At 41.1% G+C, this 18,598-nt stretch overlaps 1 protein-coding gene across 2 annotated transcripts in view; it reads right to left on the bottom strand.

The window, feature by feature from the left end:
• Positions 1 to 8,935: 8,935 nt before the first annotated feature.
• The window catches only part of LOC138636778 (ephrin type-B receptor 1), a 41,677-nt gene continuing 32,014 nt past the window's right edge, over positions 8,936 to 18,598 (bottom strand). For both annotated transcript variants that reach the window (XM_069725005.1, XM_069725006.1), the window contains exons 9-12: positions 15,432 to 15,625; positions 14,141 to 14,296; positions 11,379 to 12,853; positions 8,936 to 9,042 (exon numbers count right to left, since the gene is read on the bottom strand). In XM_069725005.1, the coding sequence (XP_069581106.1) occupies positions 12,745 to 12,853; positions 14,141 to 14,296; positions 15,432 to 15,625 (459 nt within the window). In that variant the 3' untranslated portion in view covers positions 8,936 to 9,042; positions 11,379 to 12,744. The remainder of the gene's footprint in view (positions 9,043 to 11,378; positions 12,854 to 14,140; positions 14,297 to 15,431; positions 15,626 to 18,598) is intronic.

The raw sequence follows: 18,598 nt of genomic DNA, 5'->3' as shown, positions 1-18,598 counted from the left end.
GGACAGTAGAAAGGAAGGTGGGGTCGGGAATGGGATGGAGACGTCCAGGGGGACTTCGTTATCATTTGATATTCCTCTTCTCCTTTCATCACTTCGGATAATGCCTCGCATGTGGGTGAAGTGGGAATGCGGCGGTATCAAGGGGAAGGGGTTGTTCATGGAGTAAGGAAGGATCTTGTTCGAGGTAGACTCAAATCTGAAGTGTATTGAAGTTTTGATGGCGCCTCCTCTCGTACCCGTCCCTTGTTACCCCAGGCTTTTTGAGCTAGCACAAGCATCTGATTTGGAACAATTAAAGCTTTCACTCTCAGTAACGGAAACCTGTAATAATGGACTAAATGAACGATAGATTGCCTTGAAAAAGCATTATGTTTTGTTCAGCCTTGCTAGTGTACATCTATCAGAATATTATGCCAAGAGAGAGAGAATTGGTGAATACATTAGTGGCCTAGATAAGAGCACAGATTCCATGGCAGTAGATTTTATCCCATTAATTTCTGTCACTATAATGCATCTTTGGCACAGTTGACTAGAGGAAGGTGAAAGGCCTCTGAGGGCATCGCAGAGTGACGCCGACTCAGAGAGGACATTCAGATGGATGCCTGTCTATAGCAATTACACTAACCAAGACTGTGTTTTGGCTGTTAGCGCGCGCCGAGGCTGTTGTGTCCCTCTCCACTGTCTTTAACAACCGATCGACTCTCCCCTGAGAGCCACTTAGTCTGTCCTCCATCTAGCCTCTTGAGTTACAGCTCACCCACACACATGCTCCCATCAGAGGAGCTGCCATCTGGACACACATACATACACAAACACGCATACCCGGAAGCGCTAACAAACACACATGGAAACACTAGAAGATGGACACGTATATGTGTATCCACAAACACATCGTTGTATATGCGGTTCACCCTAAAAGATCAGAGACGGTTTCTCAGTGTTGTGCAGCCATGAGATATGAATCATTTTTCTATGTTAACTCTACACAGTAATTACACCAATCAACAGATTCTCGTGGCATTTGTTGAGTGGGTAAAATGACTGGGATGTTTTCCGACAGACACGTTTTGCCTCTTTCCTCCCATACTATGATAATTACTTCTATAAGAGCTGTGACTTTTTTCTTCTTTTTTTTTCTTGGAAAACACTTAACTATGTGCAGGTGTCATTTCTGTGCATTGTGTCTGAGTTACTGGCACTGTGGCGTTTTTACGCTGTTGGATTTGGATTGGTCTGGAGTATGTGATGTGTGTACTGATGTTCGACTGCAAAACATTGCAGTAATGTCCCTGCTGTTTCTTCTTGTTTGTCTTCTTTTTATACTATTATAATTTTTTTGTATTTAATTATCTGACAGTTGAAATAGGAAGATGACACAATCGTGCTGTTACCAGTGATACAAATCCCATTGTTATATTAGATCTTTTGTCTGACATTCCAACTTGAGAGCCCTAAGGTTGCTGCAGCCCCTCGAGTATTTGTACAAAAGACTTTTAGTCTTTGAAGTGACAGAGATCTGTCTTAATTTGATGTTTTTTTTTGTTTTTTGGGGTTGTTTTGGGGGGAGGGGAGGGGGGTTATGTCACAGAGCAATTTCCTTGCTAAGTAGTATCGAAAACGGGAGTAAATCTCATCAGTGTTAGTAAACAACAACATTTACCATATGTAGCCTCGACTTGGGCGGCCCAGTGAGTAAAAATTATAACACATTATTTCCCTCATTATTTATGGCTACACACCTTCCTGAGTTGTGTATTCTCCAGTGACTGGAGGCTTTTTTTGTGCGCAGCTGGCTAGCCTGCATCGGCTTATTACATATGAGACGTTAAGGGAGCATCTGTAAATTGTGTCTAGGGATTGCTTGTGATGCATTTCGGGAACGTCAGCGAACATTGATGCTATACACTAATAATTGCAGGTCCAGAAAACAACTGGTATTACACTGTACCCATCTAAACTTCATGAAAACTGAACTGTACAATAATATGGATACAATTATCTTTTTCTTAAAATAGATTTGATAAAACTGGTATCGGAAAAAGTGTCATTCAGGAACTGGTAGTAATGTCAAGGGATCAGCACCAGTACAGACAATAGCCAGCCCTAATCAGAACATTTACATGCTCTTTAGTCAGTGTACCAATGCATGTAACAAAACTAAACATGATATATATTTCTTATAGTCGAGCACTGCAACAGCCAGTTAACAATGTCACATAAATTATGACTGTGCCGTATATCCCTCTTCACCACGTATGAATACCATTATTCCAGTTGAAGTGCGTTTATGGAGCGTCGCTCTCACTGCTGTGAGCATCTGTAAAGATGGCAGGTGCTGGTTAAGAGCAATAATGACAGCGATTATCCAATGTTTCACTGCTCTACATAATTCTGCTTCACATGCATCACGCCTGCATAGGGCTCGGCCATAGAAAAATACCATGTTGCTGTATCTGTGGAGAAGTGGAGCATATTTTTTATGACAAAACCAAGTCATCATAGAACCGGTTACAGGTTTTAATTAGTCATCAGTAGTCATGGTAATACAGCTCTATATTGCATACACAAAGACATGTGTCTTCCTTGATGAATGTATGTGCCTGTATCCCGGTGCTTTATCCTCATTAAGAAGATGTCAACATTTTCTCTTATCATCTGCTCTCTCACATCCCTCTTTGAGGACAGCCAAGTTCAGGGCATTGTAGAGGTTTACCTTCTGCACTCCCCCAGAGCAAAGACATCAGAAGGCCTTTCAATAATACAACAATATAGCAGGGTTTCCACTTCCATTTCGAGGGTTAGATGTGATAAAACACAGTGACACGTCTCTTTACACATCAGGGAAGGAGACAAAGAGAGGAAAAGCTTGTAGCTTCTTGCATGGCATGCTGGGCGCACAGCTATGGCTAGAAACATGGAGGGATGTCAGTGGATCAGATGTGCTTTGGCAGCCAAGGTTATGAGTTATAAAGTTGATATTAGAGAGATGGGAGCAACGAGTGGGAAGTGTATGACCTTCATCACTTACTACCCATTCATTCTCGTCTCCCAACCTCTCTTCTGCAAGCTGCGAAAGCAAAGGAGCCCTTTTGTGTGAACTCTCTAATTAGGGAGACCTTGACGTGCGGATCTCATCCATTGTTCCTGCTCATTTTGGTGGGAAAATATTTCATTGATTTTTGCAGCAATCGAAGGCGGGCGGCGCTGAGAAGGGCTCTGTGTAGGATTAGACTCTGCGGGGGGTTTCAGGGATGGGTGGGGAACTTGTGGTAAGGCTGTGGGTGTGTGTGTGTGTGTGTGTGTGTGTGTGTGTGTGTGTGTGTGTGTGTGTGTGTGTGTGTGTGTGTGTGTGTGTGTGTGTGTGTGTGTGTGTGTGTGTGTGTGTGGAATGTGTGCAATGTCCCTCTTCATAACCCCTACCCCTTCTCACCCTCTGAAAGAACCCATTACGGCTGTGATCTCATCATCCCTCACCTCTTTCTCCAGCTCCCGTTGTTCACTCTACAACTTCTGATGATCGTTCCTCACGTATTGTTGTGATAAATCCAGTTAATTTACAAACATCTGGATTCGCTGAGGCTTTTTGTTTGTGTTCCCTCGAGTATAAATATGATGAAACATGGCCATGTCGTCATAATGAAACAAAATCAAGTACTTATCAAATGTTCTTTTGTAACCCTATCAGAAATAGTAAAGTAACACTAACACTGGTTAAGTGCAGTTGACATTTTCAGTCATTTTCAAAGCTCTAAAATGGGAAACGGGAGACCATTGCCAGCTTACTGCTGTCATTTTCTCAGTGGGGTTTACAGCCATCACCTGTCTCTGTCTCTCTCTGCCTCACTCTCCTCCTCCTGTCACTCTAGACTGTCTCTAAATTATGCCTTACCCCTGCAGGTGCCAACGTCTCTCTGAAATGATTATTCCGAACCACACAGAAGATTGCTTTTGGTAATTATATGTATCATAATTAAATTTGATGAACTCCTCCGAGACATAAAATCTCATTTGACCCAGGTGCTGGATTTCTCTTTTATACACAAAAGGAGAAATGTATTCTACTGTTAAGAGAGATACACTTTGAATTTTGCAATGGACATCTTGATTAAGCCAAACTGTATTTCCACATTTAGCGAATTCACTCATTTCCGTCAATAAGTTAATTACTGAAGAAGCGAAACGCAAATTATCTTTGGTTGCAATGGAGTGAATTGAACTCGATAAACTACAGTATGTTGTTCTACAATGACCAAACCTCGGCTATTAAAGCAAGAAAAAGAAGCTTGAAGTAAATATCTATTTAGGCATATCACACACGGCTGCATGAATCAGAGGGCTCGAGATTTGCCTTACCACTCTTTATACAGACACACGGTGAATGCAGTCCTCTACTCATTTACAGATTTATTTTCCATACGTCTGAATCTGTTTCCCTGAAAAACTGAGTGGTAGACACGTCAGCAGTGCCATAAATGTCCCAGAGCCTCTCGGATTCTGCGCTTCATCCCCGAGGAGACTCTGCCTCACCTTTTGTCTCTGCTCGCTTTATATGAATAGCATCCTATTAGGAATAGGTGTTTGTGCTAGAGAGGAACTTGCGTTGATCGGGACAGAGTCAGCAGATTTAGACCTTATTGAACAACCTATCGGACATTTTGGACCAGTGTGTAAGACAGTACTCTTGATCGCCACAATAAAAGCAGCAAAGGAGGGTCTTTTAGAATTCATGCAAACAAGCACTGAAGCTGTCCTCGTGGTTTATGTTATTTTCCATCCCATTCCTCATCCATCTGGATGCTGTATTTTATTATCAGTAATATAATACACATCTGAAAACAACACAGGCCTCCATAAAGCTGTTTGTGTGTTGGACTTTTCCTAGGCCTCCAAGATCACTGTAAATATGCAGACAGCTTACGGAGGCCCAGCAGCCAGCAAGCACTGAGATTAGATTTAGGCCTTGGACAATCTCACAAGACGAACAACCAGCTTCTGGGGATCAGCACAACTCAAGTCTTGTTAGGTTTTCAGTGTTTTGCTAAATATTTATTTAAAAAAAAAATGCACACACATGCGCACAGATAAGCACACATACACATAACCAGGACAAGGATTTGAGAAATGATTACTATCAGTTCCATCATTCCTCTTTCTCTCTGCAAGGACTCTCTGTGCCATCACCTTTGTCAAATAGTTTACTGTGTTCCTCCGCTGTCCTTCACTCAGTATTCACACCAAGTTTTCTGGTCTCACACTTAGATCTGCACCACTGGATGGATTGCTTTTTCTCCAACTCCTCTCCTCTTCTCTCTGCAGGAGTTCCCTGCTGCGCACCGATCCCTTTCTCGCAGGTGATTGCTCAGGGAATATTGATTAAGGCAAAGATTTGCTGCTGAGAAGTCACTTTTCAAACTTCCTGTGACTTTAATGTGAAATAAAGTGACCTGACTCCCTCGTCAGTGATAAACATCCTGTTATGGATGAAGTATACCGTACAGAGAATGCTCTCTATACTCATCTCTGTCTTCATCTCTTTGGCTTTTTGTCAGCCTCAATCTGTCTACTTCATCCCATTTCTCTTACTCACACACACACACACACACACACACACACACACACACACACACACACACACACACACACACACACACACACACACACACACACACACACACACACACACACACACACACACACACACACACACACACACACGTCAGCTTTCACACCTAATGTAATGTAATGCTCCTTGTCAGTCGGGCAATATCTTCCTCTATCTCTCTAATTGCACTGATTAAGGTGACAAACAGGCTCATTTAAACTAAAGACGTAGGGGGAGGATGCCATGAAGAATGTCACAGTATCAATGGTCATTACATCTGTTTTACTATTAGTGGAGCACTATAAGTGCAATTAAACCATCAACCATGACCTTGAACCGTCTCCTGAGCAATTAGACATCTCCTGTGGAACCTGTGGGTGTGTTTGAAAGGGTTTCTTTCACAGACAGCGTCAACATTTTAACAAACCTTGGGTGCATTGCCTTCATTTCTAAAGGTTATGTAAGCAAATAATTGCTGTGATCCTGGGAGCACGGTAACATCACTACAACATGATCTAAAAGGGCGAGAAACAAGCATTCAGACAAATTAAGACAGGTCGTAAACAAGTCAACACGTTCATTTTATTCTGAGGTAAAACCTAACGTGAATGCACACTTAATGTTATTAATAATCCTTCACCGACAATGTATGGAAAGTTGTAGGTGAAGTCAGTGAGTGTAGTCATTACTAAAACTGAGATAGACAGTTAAGGTAACTGGGTTTACTGTTACTGTGTTTCTAATTCAGAATTCATTCCTAAATATCAGCATTTGACAATGTTATGATGCTATTATTACCACTGGATGGCCAAAATTACAAAAATAAGAAGCCAGACTTGCCTTTTACGGGGGCAAACATGAATCTAACATTATAGCATAAAGAGTAACTCAACGCCCCCTGGAAATTCATGTTTTTCTGACCTCACACTGGGTGATGCACAGCAGTGATACTCAATCTGATCAGAGGTGAAAAGCAGACCTGAAACGTTCAACCAGCTGCGGCAGTGAAATGCTGCTTTTTTTTTTTTTTTTTTTTTTTTTTAGCCTGGTGGTACTTGTCCTTTACTGGAGTACTCTTTTCAAATAATTTCAAAGTTATGTTTTTGTTTAAATTTTTTTAATACACACTCACTTTATATTACTGCTTTAGGTAGGTATGCCAGTATTAAATCATCATCATTAAAACAATATTAAAATACTCTTTAGTTTGATTTAGAAAATGCAGGATCAGTAATAATGTTGTTCTGCAAAGACCAAAGTCAGTTCTTTGCAGCACTGTTTTGAAGCAAGGAAAATAAGATGAAGGTCAATACCTATTCATCCATACCCCACATGGTTGCATGAATCTGAGAGACTGACATGTGCCTTACCTGTTTGTGCAGCCAGTTGGAGAGTGCAGTTTTCTACGTATTTACAGTAAATGTTTTTGTACCAGTGAATCTGTTTCCCCACAGTAGAAACATCTGCTATGAAATTCACATGAACAGGCAGTGTTTCTTTACTGTAAACCCTTCTTGGATTCTGATCTTCGTCTCCCAGGAGGCTCAGCCTCACCTCTTTTCTCATTTCTGATGGGTACACAAAGCCTGTCTTTGCTGCAGATGTTTTGTGAGAAGAGAAAGTTATGTGGCTCAGATCCAGTTATGGTAGCTCATGGGGTTCCTCATCATCCTCCAGCATTCATGTTCTTCACACATTTACCGTTTATTTACATAATTTTAATCATGCCTCTCCCTTGTGTAATTTTACTGTTGTCATCACTTTCTACTCTGTAAATACGAACATGTATCAGCCAGTGGATAAGAGAGCACACTCCACTGTCATAATCAGAAACTGCAAAGGATTTTTTTCCTTTAATTTGTCAACCATTTTTATAATCCATCCATCCATCCATTATATATACCCGCTTTTTCCTGAACAGGGTCACGGGGGGGGGGGGGGGGCTGGAGTCTATCCCAGCTCACATTGGGCAAAGGCAGGGTACACCCTGGACAGGTCGCCAGTCCATCAGAGGGCCAACACATAGAGACAGACGGAAACAAAGACCATTCACGCTCTCATTCACACCTAAGGACATTTTGTAGAACCACCAATTAACCTGAGACGCATGTTTTTTGGATGGTGGGAGGAAGCCGGAGTACCCGGAGAGAACCCACGCAGGCACAGGGAGAACATGCAGTGAGAAGAACAAAGTGTCGACTGAAGCAGTTTATTTAATATCATAAACAGAAAATTGACTGTTTCACAAGTCTTGTTGGCTTCCTCTCTGGTTGGCACAAGCGCTTGGAAAGCAGTCTTTCTGCTAATATGAAGCTGGATAATATCAATCAATTAGAGTCAATAAACTGTTATGCAGGAATGCTGAGAGTTGGCTATATCCCCATATCTTTTGACTCACCTCATTAACCATATCATTACTGTGCAACACAGTTTCCAGTGTGTGAAGTGCCCTGAAAGTCTCTCTCGCAACTGCAATTTATGAGACCACTATAACTGCTGGCGCATTTGTATGTTGTTCGAGGCACAGATAAGATTTTAGACGGGAGGATAATTTCCTCTACTTTGTCAAAATATTGTCACTTTTCTTGGAGAGTCATTTTCTTGGGTTTCTATGTAATGGTAGTGATGCCTCATTTATTAGTGGCTGATGGCTTTTAACATGTGCTGCCAAACAGACCGGCGGTGACAGAATGCTGTTTATTTCCTTAGCCATAATGAAACCAAGCATTAGACATCACAGTCAAGCGCAGTGCTGACAGTAGTGTTACTGGATAATAACCCTTCCACTGTGCTTTCTTGACTTCCTCTTAATAAGAATAGAATTACAGTCCAATGAGTTACACACTATAAAGTGATTGACTTGTTTTTCAAGGCGTTTATTGAGTGCATTTTAGTACAATATTTCTCAGAAAGTTACAGCTTACAAACTCTTGACACGTACTTGTCACGGTTTACAAATGGCGGTTATACAGAAACTAAAGAAAGAAAAAAAGAAAAAAGAAAAAAACATTCACACTCTTAAACAATGTAACTGCGCACACGTTAATGTCTTTACACACAAATGTGTCTTATATGTGCACAAAACACATCCATTCTTTCTCAAACACACAAACAAATAAACAAATAATGACGTGCACACTCACTATCAGCTACCCCATCCATTGAGTACGACATAGAGAGGTTGTGACGGGGAGACTGGGAACGTCCCATTCCACCTAGTCTTCCTCCTCATTGGCTGGCCACAGAAATTCTTCTTTGTGTTTACTGTGTGTGTGTGTGTGTGTGTGTGTGTGTGTGTGTGTGTGTGTGTGTGTGTGTGTGTGTGTGTGTGTGTGTGTGTGTGTGTGTGTGTGTGTGTGTGCACGCACACAGGTGAGTGTGTGAATGTGTGAATGTGAAGTGCTGGGTGTATGTTTTATAAGTGTGTAAATCCTCCCAGTCTGAAACAAAAGAAAAAAGAGAGAATGGAGAAGTTTAATGAGTTTAGTTTTGCGGGGAGTCATGTCAGGTCATTGTCAGGTGAACACAGCTTCCACTGCTCAGATCCATAAATGACAGGCATGATTTCAGCTCCTAAAAGGATCGTTGGTCACTTCTCAGACAGTTACAGCACCATGAAACATTTAACAAGCTGTGTTCTTGTGTTTTGTATCAGTGTGTGATGAATGGCTTCCATATGAAGCGGCTTACGAAGAGGGATGGCAAACCGCCTCTCCATTCATCACACTGGAGTGTCATTACAGTCAGATATTTAGAAAGACAAACAGAGCAAATGGGAAAAAAAGAATTACACTGTTGTATAATGAATACATTCTATCATCTCATTCACAGGCTCTTGGGTTGAAAAGCAAATACATGAGACTGAGCTGAATAGGGGACTAATGCATTCAAATTGATTCACTGGCTTCAGTGAAAGGGATTTATGCCAATCTTGAGGAGCATGTGATTATATTTAGGAATACTTGGTAAATCAATGACTTGGAGAATTGAATAGAAAAATAGCAATTGATTTTGCCCATGAGGCAAACCAGTTGCTTGATTACAGTATTTTCCATTACCAAAGTAAACCAAAGAAATTAACATTTATATAATGAAAGAGATGTTGCCACATAAACCATTCTGCAAGATAAATGCGACTGATTCACTTCAATGCACCAACTTTCAGATTTTCATCTAACCATCCCTTCGTCATGCCACGTCTGCCTGGCAACCCCACCCTCCAGTAAACTGACTCATCCTCCTCTTTCTATCACATATGCACACACTCTGTCGGGTCTCAGCCCACTCTCTCTTCATTAAGCATCAGGCTGGAAACCAGACGTGAGAATAACATAACGGAGGGTTCCTCAGTGTGTGTGTGTGTGTGTGTGTGTGTGTGTGTGTGTGTGTGTGTGTGTGTGTGTGTGTGTGTATTTGTTTTTTGATGGTCCCATCAGTCTTCCTCCCCATGGCTGATCAGATGCCTGTCAGAGGGTGGTCTTAGCAGGTATTTGCACCCCTGCCTGGGCCCACTGAAGCATGGAACCAACCATTTCTCAGGCCAGCTCTGGCCAAGCCCGGCCCCAGACACAGCTCAGGACAGCTTGGTTACACCCAGGATAAACGAGCTGGAGATCTGCCAGCCAGCAGTAGTAGCCGGGGAGAGAGGGCAGAATAGACAGAGGAGGTGGAGGAGGAGGATGACTTGAGAGGGGTGAATATACTTAATAATCTGTTAATGGGCCTGCCATCAATTTCTAATTTTGGACGCAAGGTGGTTAGAACTGTCGTCTTTCATGTCTCTTCAAATAGAGCCAAAAGGGATTTCATCAGGGTCACAACTACTGCAAAGAATTTATACTACAATAGTTCATGATAACGGCAAGTTAAGAGACTTTGCTACCGTGGCTGTATGTCAAAGGAATATTTCCAAAGGAACGTTCAGGTAATGTTTTCTCTCATTTTTAAAGGCCATTGTTGTTAACATTATTTCAACATAACTTCATTGGTAATATATTAAAACAAAACTCTTTTGCTTTCCCAAACCCCGAGCCTCAAGCAAATGACCAGCAGAAGATAAAAAGTAACACTAACAGCATCACCACCAGTACTTCTTATGAAGCACTGTCACTTTATAAAGTCTGATCAAACTGCAATCGAAAAGCATCATTCCCAGACAAGGGATAAGAAATCATCCATGTGCATGTCCAAGAAATGTCTTCCATTATACTGAGGTGTAATTTTACAGCCAGTCATCCATGAGATACTTTGGGGAAAAACGTAGCCATCTTGCAATCAAATACTACCAGAGTACATTTCAAAAAAACAATTCCTGCAGTCTAGAGTTAGAGCGAAATTTATAAGTATGCGCAAAACTCGCTGTAGTACCATGGTATTTGCCTTCAACTTGCCTAAAAATATGGTAACAACATATAGTCAGAGTGCATAGTAGATAAACTCAGCAGCTTAGCTCCAGCAGGCTATCGGAGGCTGTGTTACACTCTGAGTAGTGAGCCCATGTGGGCTGTTTAAGTCTTTGTGTTCCTCAAAATGGCATCAGGCGTTTGTTGGCAGACCCCAACCCAGATGTTAATTTTCAGTGTGTTGAGAAGTGATGCTGATTCACTCTGATTTCCAGTGCTGTGATTAGCTACTCTCCCATGCATTTCAAACTTGTTGAAAATCTCGCCTTGGCCAAGATATTTGGATATTTTGCAGCACCCATAACTAGATTTGCCCAAAATAAAATCAAACAGTTTGAAGTTGTGTTCTTTCTGTGTGATCAGCGAGTGCTTACCATGAATTTGGGCTGGCCAAGACATGATGTGTCACTCCCCTCTGGATGGTGCTGACCACTCGCAACACAAACAACAGGTCAAAAACTAAATGGAACATAAAACATATCTGTACAAGTAAGTGCTCACCAGCAAGAGACAGCATGTGTACACCCACATTTAACATGATCTCCAGTAAATGGATATTTAGTCAATTATTTTAACCTCTACAGCAATTTTCATACAGATCTACAATACCAATTTTCTCCCCATGATTCCTTGTACGTTTTCTCCAGTTTAGATTCAGTCAAAATTGTCCTTGAGTCCCAGGAACATGGAGAAGTACAACCCTGTGACTGTCATTGAGTTGTCCAAAGGAAACCAGGGCACCATAGTAATCTACACATTGCATGTGTCAATCACAATCTAGTCAACATGTCTTTGCCAAAAATGCAAGCAGAGTTCTGTACATACATATTCATATATATCACCTTCAATATGAAGGTTTATTATGAAAGATATAATCATATTTAGCAAGAGATAAACATATTTATATTCTCTGAATCTGGGCGGGGCTGGTTAAGAAGTCCTTTGGCGAGGCCTTCCACCCAGAACTCCACAGGTAGTGTTAAAGTTAAAATACAAGTGGGCGGCATCTTGCTATAGTGATCAAACAAACAAACCAACAAATGGTAAAAGACAAAAAATATAACTCAGCTCTGAATTTTCACCAGTTCCTTTACAATACATTTTTCAAAAATCTTTAAACAAGCAAAAGGTGATATGGAAGTTGAAAATGGTGCTGCACTGTACATCCCTGTATACTTCTCCCTCTAATTATTTCTACTGGTAGTTGCTTCTTCTTCTGGGACTTATTTCTCGCCAGGTCAAGGCATCTTCATTGCATCAACTGACGACAGTATGGGTAATATCACAGGTCACATTTTTCTAAATGTCTCACATTTCTGTTTACAATTTTAACATCTTCTAATCCAGGTAATACAGAAGTACAATATCACTCATTTTACCACAGTCTGAAGTTGTGACAAGTTCCCAGTGCCGATGTCTGATTGTTGAAGTTATTTTGGTTTACAATGACGTGAACTGTAGTTCATAACCACAACAACTGACACCCATCTTCCTTTCGTGATAAATGGAGAAACAGTATCAAGTCTGGACCCTGAACGCCTGGTGTGGATTGCATGAAGTGTGACAGATTTTAACCATGTGTTAGTGTAGACCCTGGTCTCCTGTTGTCATGGTAGTGGATTAGATTAAGACAATAGTCTCGACTCTGGCGCGTTCCGATGGATCGGGGGTCATTCGAGGGCTGCTATTGTTGTTGGTCCTGTGAATGCTGCCCGTTCCGTGGCACAGCGCCCCCTGTAGTCATGCCATAGTTGTAGGTGACTGGCTCATCTGCACCCTCATTGACTGGATATTACTGAGGATCTTCTTCTGGTGGCCTGCCAGGGTCACTCCTATTCTCAGCAAGTCCCTAGAGTGAGAGAAATAAATTGAAAAGCAGGAACATATTTTGAAGAAATAGATGAAAGGATTTCCATCATACGTGAGATGGAATGGATCATTTTAATACGATGCGATTATTCCAGCAAAAAACGCCCATCATTTCTTGGTGCATTTACAGTCCTAACGTCACTATATATGAAAGCACAATTTAAGGATGGAAAGCTAGTGGCAATGAACAGAAAACACAAAATTACAAAATGAATTCTATCACTTGAGATAAGACTCAGTAATGCATGTTTTTGCAATGCAAAATCCTGCATAAATGCTACAAAGCCCCAAGCATACATTTTTAATAAAAAATGTTTGAATGATTTTACATTTTCACATAAATTTGTAGACCAAGTAACATTGTTAATTAAAATGAATGAAGTGCAATATTTGTGTCTATTCGTACTACAAGTGTTATGAGAAATGTCATGGCCCAAACTTTGAAACACTCTACATAAACAGCAGCAATATACCTCATAGAAATGTCTATTTCAATAATTTACATCCGTATCTATTTTGAAAAAATATTAACAGAAAATGCTAATTTATGACACCATAAACTCTGGTTCAACAAATACCATTAAACTTTGAAATGGGGACCATTATGTCTAACATCAAACGTACTTTTCCTGGTGACAAAGTTAGCTATTGATTGTTAATCTGTGGATGGACTATCTGCCAAATGCTTTGCTCTCAAATGACTTTGCATAGCTGTGGTAGATTTAAGATATATTTCTACTGTTTGTACCGTAGCATCCAATCTCAGCGCCACGCACACGTTATGACACCTGACAGTAACATGTCTTTCGTCTCTTTCTCGTGAGTTTTAATGGCAGTTGGCAAACAGCTTTTGGGAGCATTACCACCACCTTCGGACAGTAGTAATACTTCACTACCATCCACCGGTAAAACAAGGGACATCTGTCTTTTAAGGCAACAGTTGCAAAAGCTATACGATTTTTTTGTATGATTTAATGACTATTTTAAACTCATGACCCATCACCATTAGTTATGAGATAAAAGTCATAATGCGTAAGTATCACAGATGTAAGTATTCTTACCACAGTCAGTATGTTAGTTTCTGTAATGAGTATTTTTATCATCCACACAGGCTTCACCTTGATGCAGTCACTGAGCGAGTTGAGTCACTCGGTACGTTGATGCTAAAAATACATGATCTTGACACTGAGTCATTTTATCGAAGTGTGCCCATCAAGTGCCATATGGGTTTGGAACTCTTCATTTGCACGCAAGCAGGCAAACTCACTCTGAGGTCATTTGAGCCACCAGCTGCAGGGAGGTAAAGCCTGAGTTGAGGAAGTTGTCTCTGTACTGGCTCATCTTGATGGCAGCGAGCCAGTCCTCTACTGAACTGAAGGTGTTGAAGTCAGGTATGGATCTGTCCAACAGTGGCTGAGAAGGGCTGAAGGAAAGAAAAACAGGTAGACGGAGCGGGTAAGGTAAAGCATGGCTTTGATGCAATATTAAGCAAGGGGGATTTAAAGAGATGGATAATAACTGTGGTATCGGTGTTTGCGTGGGTGGGTGTGAAAGGATGTATGAGACGCAGAAGGGGAGAGAGAGAGAGAGAGAGAGAGAGTTTTTATTATGTGAATCTTGGCAGCTATCTATCTAAAAATGTTATGAAAGAACAAAAAATGTAAAAGACATTTGGTATTGTGAGTGAAAACCTCCATTTCTTGCTTGACTTCCAATCATTACCTGGCCAATACTTTCCCTACAATGAAGCATGCAATGGTGATTCTTCTCAGTCAAATATTTGGCAGCCTGCCACAATTAAAAAAGCAAACAGTGAACTGAGCAAAATACAGAAGGGACCTTGAAGACAAAAATGGTCCATTGCACAAACTCAAACTCAAACTCACATGGGGCCAAAAGTTCACTTTTAGCAACATGGCAACAACCCAACGCACATAGCCAAAACAAGTGGCTTCAGGACTAGTCTCTGAATGACTCTCAGTGCCCCTGCCAAAGCCTGGAAAATCTGTGGAGAAACCTGAAGCTCACAATTCACAGACAGACCACTTCGAATCTGGCTGAGCTCGAGAGGATTTCTGCGGAAAGGTGGCTGAAATTGTCCAAAATCAGGTGTCCAAAACTGGCAAAAATCATATCCAGTCCGAATAAAAACAAATAAGTACCGATGGTGTCTCAAATTGAGAAATAAACATTCGGAATATGTGTTAAATATTAAAATTAGACATTTCCATATGTTTAGTTTTTATTTTCTAAAAACATGTTTTGCTCGTTATTGGGTAAAAAAGTGAAACTCTCTCGAGCCGGTATAGGGGTTAGATGGGAGGGGGAAAAAAATTCTTGGGAGGCAAAAGTTCAGGTTTGATGCAATCAACAGTAATAAATTCATGTTTATTTTATGAGAGGATTAAAAAAAATTAGCATGTACATGCTGGGTAAGTTTGTGCAAAAACTGTTTATGTAAAAACTGTATATATAAAGAGATGAAAAGCATATTTGTGTGTACTTAATGTCAACTTTCGGGTAAAAGTGTGTGTTGGGTATGAAGTGTTTTTACTTACACTGCAGGAATGTTGGCTACAGCTTTGAGGCTGGTGGGGTTACGGATCATCTTGTCCAGGGTGCTGACGATGTCGGTGAAGCGGGGTCGTACATTGCGGTCTTTCTGCCAACAGTCCAGCATTAATTGATGCAAGGCACTGGGGCAGTCCATGGGAGGTGGCAAACGGTAGTCCTGCTCAATAGCATTAATCACCTAGGGAAGATGGGATGGGAGGAGTTATTTAAGATGATATCTATGCAGAAATTAAGACCACTGATGATTGCACATCATATACTGTACACTGCATATCAGGTACACACATTAATTACAAACCATTTCTGTCAGTTACTGCATAGTAATTCTCTACGAAGTGGCTGGCAAACTGTTGGAGGAAGTTCTCACTTTTTTTGTGTCTGCACTGCAGGAACTGAGAATCATTGTTGTTATTAGAATGACATTTTTGGGGGACATTTTTAGCTCCTACTTTAAGGGTAGTTACTTTCTGGACTACATTGATGTAAATGTGCGGTTATTGGCTCTCTGCTTTACCATTGGACCAATTTGGATCTGAACAAACAGCTAAGTCACAAAATAGCACAAACTAGCTCACAATTGAGGTAGCAGGAGATCAGTAACTCCTGTGTTCTGCGAGGTAAAATTACAGTTTTTTACAATGGAGTCAGGTGGGTTTGAAGAGTGCGATGTAATGGCCTCAGTTCGCCCATGGGAAAGGGCTGCCTGAAGACAAAGTAAACTGGTGAAAATAGAGTATACTTTAACTGATATTTTAAGGTGTGGTTTTATTTACGTGGCTGAAATACATTTTGTTGTTGACCTTGTCCACAGCAGTACATAGCTTAGCTTCCATGCAGGTATAGCTGGCTGCTTTTACAAACTGGGACATGCTGACCCCCATCTACGAATACACTGACTATTGATAAGTACCTCATACAACCCCACTTGAACAATTCACACCATCCCTTTATTCTTTGCCCTAAAAAAAAAATTCAAACAAGAAAAAAAGCAGATGGACTGCTGTTGTATGTTATGCAGAGGAAATGTTGCCAACCATCGGCCAGCTTTTATCATTTCAGTGCTTTTATCGGCGGTGCGGATATAAAAAATAATAAAAAAAAGCCCTTAAAAGTTTGTAGTTCTCCGGGGAGCTCCACAGGGGGTAGTTCCTCTCAGGAAGTCCCCAGAGCTGTTTGGTCTAAAAGTGACTGAAGTACTTTATTAAAAACAAAACACTAATCTGAGTTTTCAGTGAGTAATTACATGAACCATATCCGCTCTGTAATTATGGCACACTTCTCACTGCTTCAACACAACAACCCCGGCAGTACCCCACTACCACCTCTATAGAAACACTTTCACTGGTCACTCTAGTGACAGTTTGCATTCAGGCTGACCCTTCCTCTTGACTCGAGCCAATCACATGTCACTCCTGGAGGACAGAGCGAGGAGAAAGAGGGAAAGGCGAGTGGAGGCAGTGTCAAGCCAGAAAGGACTCGATGGGGGAATGGGCAGATTGCATATAATTAACACTGTGAGGAACAGCCTCTTGACACATGTCTCTTAAAGGCTTCTCAAGCTGTCCTGGCATTGTTAGAGAAAAGCTAAGACTGAGAGTTTCAGGGTAGTCAGAGTAAGAGTCAAGTGTTTTGTAAGTTTGATCGGACCTTGAGGCAAATTTGAGACTTTGGCAGAAGTCACACTTTTTTTTGCCAGCTATAATGAATGGTTTATAATATAAGTACAAACAATTACATTAAATTGAATATATGAGATTAAAGCATGTTTAACCTGCTGTTAGGAAGCTACTTCAGACACCACAAAAACTAAAGGTCATAGGTGTAGTGCTGCCGTGTATCGGAAAAACACTTCGGCAATTTATTTCTCCAAATGAGGAAATAAAATGTTTGCTTTTCTTTTGTTTTGCTCAGGTTTGCCCTGGTAAAGTTACTGCATCATGCTGTAAATACAAACCCAGCACTTCTAGTATCTGTTTCAAATTAAAAGGCCTCTAGCCTTTCAGTAGACAGAAATCTTGTATTTTTATTCTGAAATATTTGCAGGAGCTTGATGTGATTGAAGATGAATAATCCAGAACAGGTGTTGAAAGTAGATTATTATATTGTAACCTTTATTATTTTAAAGCAATGGAAACTGTGTTTAAACTTTCCATTGTATGAACGGTGGTTACACAACTTTAGAAACAAGCCAAAACTAAACTGTGAATCACAAGTGTGCTTTGGTACTGGAACAAATAGCGCTGCATCCTTACTAAAGGTTACCCAGAATGCTGCATTGCACAGTGATGGACTTAATGCTCACCGGTATCTATATATCCACACTGTCTGTAGATGTAATCTTTTCTTAGCTGAGATAAAATTCTGATGTAAAATGATGTGTAAAAGATCCTATCATTAAAAATTAGGGGCTGCGCTGTAGGTTGCCAACTACACCCCAGAGCCGAGTGCAACTCAGCAGAATCTTGACAAATAGTGCATATGGAGGAGAGGAGGAGGCAAGGAGGGGGTAAGAGGAGCTATAGAGCACGGCTTTGATGCAATATAAAGCAAGAGGAATTTAAAGCGACAGTGGTTAACGTGTTTATGTGGGTGTGTGAGAGGATGCAAAATGGAGAAGGAAAGTGCATACAAGTGTGTGGACTGAGCAGCCGGACACGCTGAGTGGTGCCAATCCCACCAGGCAGTGTTTGCTGCTGGCCCACTGAGGCAACATCTGCCGGGTTGGACGGTCCTTATGGAGTAAGGTCCATAGAGCCTGATGGTTGGCTAGTTGTCTCACTAAGGCAGCTTAGGGAGAGAGACCTCATAGTACGGGACTATATCCAACGGTTGTGTGTGTTTGTGTTGGTGCCTGTGAGGTGGACCTTGTCCAAGCGGACATGGGGAACAAAGCAGAGCTCTCAGCAATCATTCATTGCTTTCAAAAGCTGGCCAGGAAGGAAAGGGGATAGTGTGAGATGGTGCCCATAATAAGTCTGCTTTCAAAGTCAGAGTCAAGGACATCTTTAGTGATGATGCGATGAGATGGGGGGCTGATAATAAATGTGTGATTTATTATAGCTTCCTCTCGTATGAGTTATCCTTGATTGCGTATCTATGGAGTGAATACAGTATAACCACATCTGTACGGAAATAGCTGTTCTATTTAACA

Source organism: Brachyistius frenatus, unplaced genomic scaffold (assembly GCF_029030835.1).
Source record: "Brachyistius frenatus isolate BFR_SWC_R1_liver_20210118 unplaced genomic scaffold, ASM2903083v1 Contig_406, whole genome shotgun sequence".
Taxonomy (NCBI): domain Eukaryota; kingdom Metazoa; phylum Chordata; class Actinopteri; family Embiotocidae; genus Brachyistius; species Brachyistius frenatus.
The sequence above is the reverse complement of the archived record's forward strand: the minus strand, read 5'-3'. Positions and strand labels throughout refer to the sequence as shown.